Raw genomic sequence first — 3,240 nt, forward strand, 5'->3', positions numbered from 1 at the left:
CGTTCTCATTTACCACTACGTACTGTAGTAGTAGAGGACTGCGGTGGAGAGCATCAGACTTGTTTGACTTTGTGAGCACAATTTTGGGCCTGTACATTGTGCGACAATTGCGTTACAAGGGTGGACAGACCACGAACAATCTGTCAACGACCCGGCATATCCAGCTCCATTCATAGACATGTTTAGCACACAGTGGCAGATGTGCTGCACTAATTGATCAAAGCAGTTACCAGTACATCCACTTCGATGATGGTGACCCCAGGGGACGCGTCACTTATCTCCGATCGATTTGTACTGACAGTGAGCGTACTTCTCTACTGCAGTGTATCATCTCCCCTCCGACCGTGGATCAAGCTTTGTATCCGAACTCGCCACGACCATGTACGCCTCGCTTGGCTTCAACAAGCACACTAACTACGAGGAAAACGGGATAAAAATGCCCAATGGTAGCCCCGTGCGTTAATCTTCCCTTACGAGCATGCGCGATAAAACTGGTAGAACGAGTTGCATTGCACGAGATAGCTAAAGTGAAATAGGCCACCGAACCATGCAAACTCGCTCGGATAACAATACTATTGTGGTAATAATATACATTGAATGTTAGAACCCTACATGACTGGTTCTATCTTCATGGCGACATCGACGATTTGGTCGATGACGCCGAGGTACTTGTGCGTGTACGTCCGTGTCAAGTGGTTGGTGTCCTTCATGATGGGTCGTCCGAGGTCGTCCACCACCCCACACGAGTCGTTCCAGCAGTAGTTGTCCGAGTAGTCTATCAAAGTGGCGTTGGCAGCTGCGGTGGCCTTCTCGATCAGCCCCAGTAGCCACTTGTGTTTTAGTCGAAACGCGGCCTTGGACACGGGACTCACATCGCCGACGTCGTTGCCGCTGAGCATGTGATACGGGTTGAACTGTTCGCCTTCCACGTTGATGGTGGCTACAAACACCTTGATGCCCAGCCCTGTCAACTTGGTCATGTCTTGCTGGAACTTGTTCATGATGGTCACCACGTCCTTGGGGCGCTGGTACGTGCACTTGTCTTGGTATCCCATCTTGCAGCACTTGGGCTTACCCGCAACGCTCCGGTCCGAGTCCAATCCCCCCGGGCGGAGGAACTGTGGCCAGTTCATCGAGTGCAGAAATACTTTCGGACGAACTCGCTCCACCACTGCCATGACGCTATTGTAGTGCTCTTGGCAGGTCAAGGCGGGCGTCCCGTCCAATGATTTGAACACGACCGTGGGAAAGTTGGACCGGTTGCGGGCGCCGTGTCTGTCTTCGAATGACCGCAGAAACCGCGGCTTGACCTGGTTCGCATGCGAGTCGCCGTAGGCAAACACGAGGTTTGGCTGTCCAGGGTTCATCATCATGGTCGCGTGGGTGGTGCCGAAGGGGGCGTCGACAGGCGCGGGTGCAAAGCCGACGTCCACGTTAAAGTCCCCAGGTGCGGTCATGATCTTTCCGTATGAAGGGTTGGCAATCCGACTGAACCGATTCGAGTTGGGGGCGTCGGGGGGCGCGATGACATCGTCAGGGGCGACCATGGCGGCGACCACCACTTGGTCAAGCACAGTCAGGTACTTTGCTGCAAACTTGGGTGTGAACACGTTCGAGTTGCGCCGGACGGGCACGCCGCTCGGGTCCACTACTCTGCACGTGTCCTCCCAGCACAAATTCTCGGAGAAGTCGATGACAGTGGCGTTGGCTCCAGTGATCGCAGCTTCCACGAGGTCAATCAGCCACTTGTGGTTGGTTCGAAATACGGAGCGCTTCACGCTGCGCACGGGGCTGTCCAAGATAAACTTGGGGTCGAACTCGTTGCCTTCAGGGGCGACAGTCGTCACAAATACCTTAGCACCGATACTCACCATGTCGGTGAGGTCGCTCTGGAACTGCGTCAAGATGTCCTCGACGTCTTTCGGGTTCTGGCCCTTGCACGAGTCGCCGTAGCCCTGCAGACAGCACGGCGGGCTCTTGTGCGCTGGTTGCCACGCCGCCCCCCCCGGATGCAGATGCGCGAGCCAGTTGATGCTCATGAACACGACATTTGGCCGGACTTTCTTGATCATCTGGTGCTGGTAGTCTATCCACCAGATGCACTTGGCCAGTGGCGGGTAGATGGATGACTTGAACGCGATGGTGGGAAAATCGATGGGGTTGGTGTGCAACGCCAGCTGCTGGAACCGCGGCTTGACCATGTCCAAGTGCGCATCTCCCAGAGCGATCACGAGCGCCCGGTCTTCTTGGCCAAGGTTGATCAGACGACCTTCGGCACTGTACTCGACCATGTGATTCTTGGGAATAGGAAGACCAATGTCTGGCAGTAGGTCGAGCTCCGCCGCGATGATCGAAGCATGCGTTGGATCTTTCGTGGCATTCTCACGGCTGACGTTGGGGATGTCTGGCACCAGGACAACTGTGATATTGGGCGTAAACACTGTCGCAGACAACGCCGCACGCGCATTTATGGCTTGCTGCGAGTACGAGAACGAGTCTGGGCTTATGAGGACGGTCCCTGCCAATAGGGACATGCCCAGCATGCAGCCCATTAGAGCTGGCACGACCCACTGACCCTTGTGTCTTCTCAAGCTGTTTTCAAAGTGGTACACGGAGCTCAGACTCAGTGCAAACGCCAGTCCTAGCATCGCCAGGGGCGTCATGTAGTTGGGCCGGAAGTCCGGGTTAGGAAACCGCAACTTGGCAAAGACTAAGAGTGGCCAGTGCCACAAGTACAGGGCGTAACTGAGCTTGCCCACAAACACCATAGACGGCAGACTGAGCACCGATTGGTTGAACCATGGAGTAGGGCCTGCGAAGATCAAGAGGGCAGCGCCAAGTGTGGGCAGAACCGCCCAGTAGCCGGGGAAGGCAGAGGATTCGTCCAGACAAGCAAAGCCCAGCACGATGCAGCCGATCCCGACCCAAGATAAGGTAGTGGCTTGGTGGTCGCTGGTGGGATTTCTCACTGGTTTGGAACTGGTGGGGACGGACGCGTACTGGGTTTGGGTGAGGCGAATGTGGTTCACATACGCCAGTAGCCCCCCCACGCTCATCTGCCAGAACCGACTCAGGGGAAAGTAGAACGAGAACTTGTTGGTGCCGTGGAAGCCCAAAAACAGGATGTTGCAAATGAAACTCAACGCCAGCACCGCCACCTGCAACACCACGGCCGATCGCACCGACAGCCGCGTCAGAATGGATACAAAGCACGGCCAGAAGATGTAGAACTGCTCCTCC

At 55.6% G+C, this 3,240-nt stretch overlaps 1 protein-coding gene across 1 annotated transcript; it reads right to left on the reverse strand.

Annotated features, from left to right (window-relative positions):
- Positions 1-608: 608 nt before the first annotated feature.
- Positions 609-3,233, reverse strand: H257_19251 (hypothetical protein; the record flags this gene model as incomplete). Its single annotated transcript, XM_009848398.1, has 1 exon — positions 609-3,233. A coding segment is annotated over one exon (2,625 nt), but the record flags the coding sequence as incomplete, so codon positions are not given.
- Between the last annotated feature and the right edge of the window lie 7 nt (positions 3,234-3,240).

This window comes from Aphanomyces astaci (assembly GCF_000520075.1).
Source record: "Aphanomyces astaci strain APO3 unplaced genomic scaffold supercont1.434, whole genome shotgun sequence".
In the NCBI taxonomy this organism is placed as follows: domain Eukaryota; phylum Oomycota; class Saprolegniomycetes; order Saprolegniales; family Verrucalvaceae; genus Aphanomyces; species Aphanomyces astaci.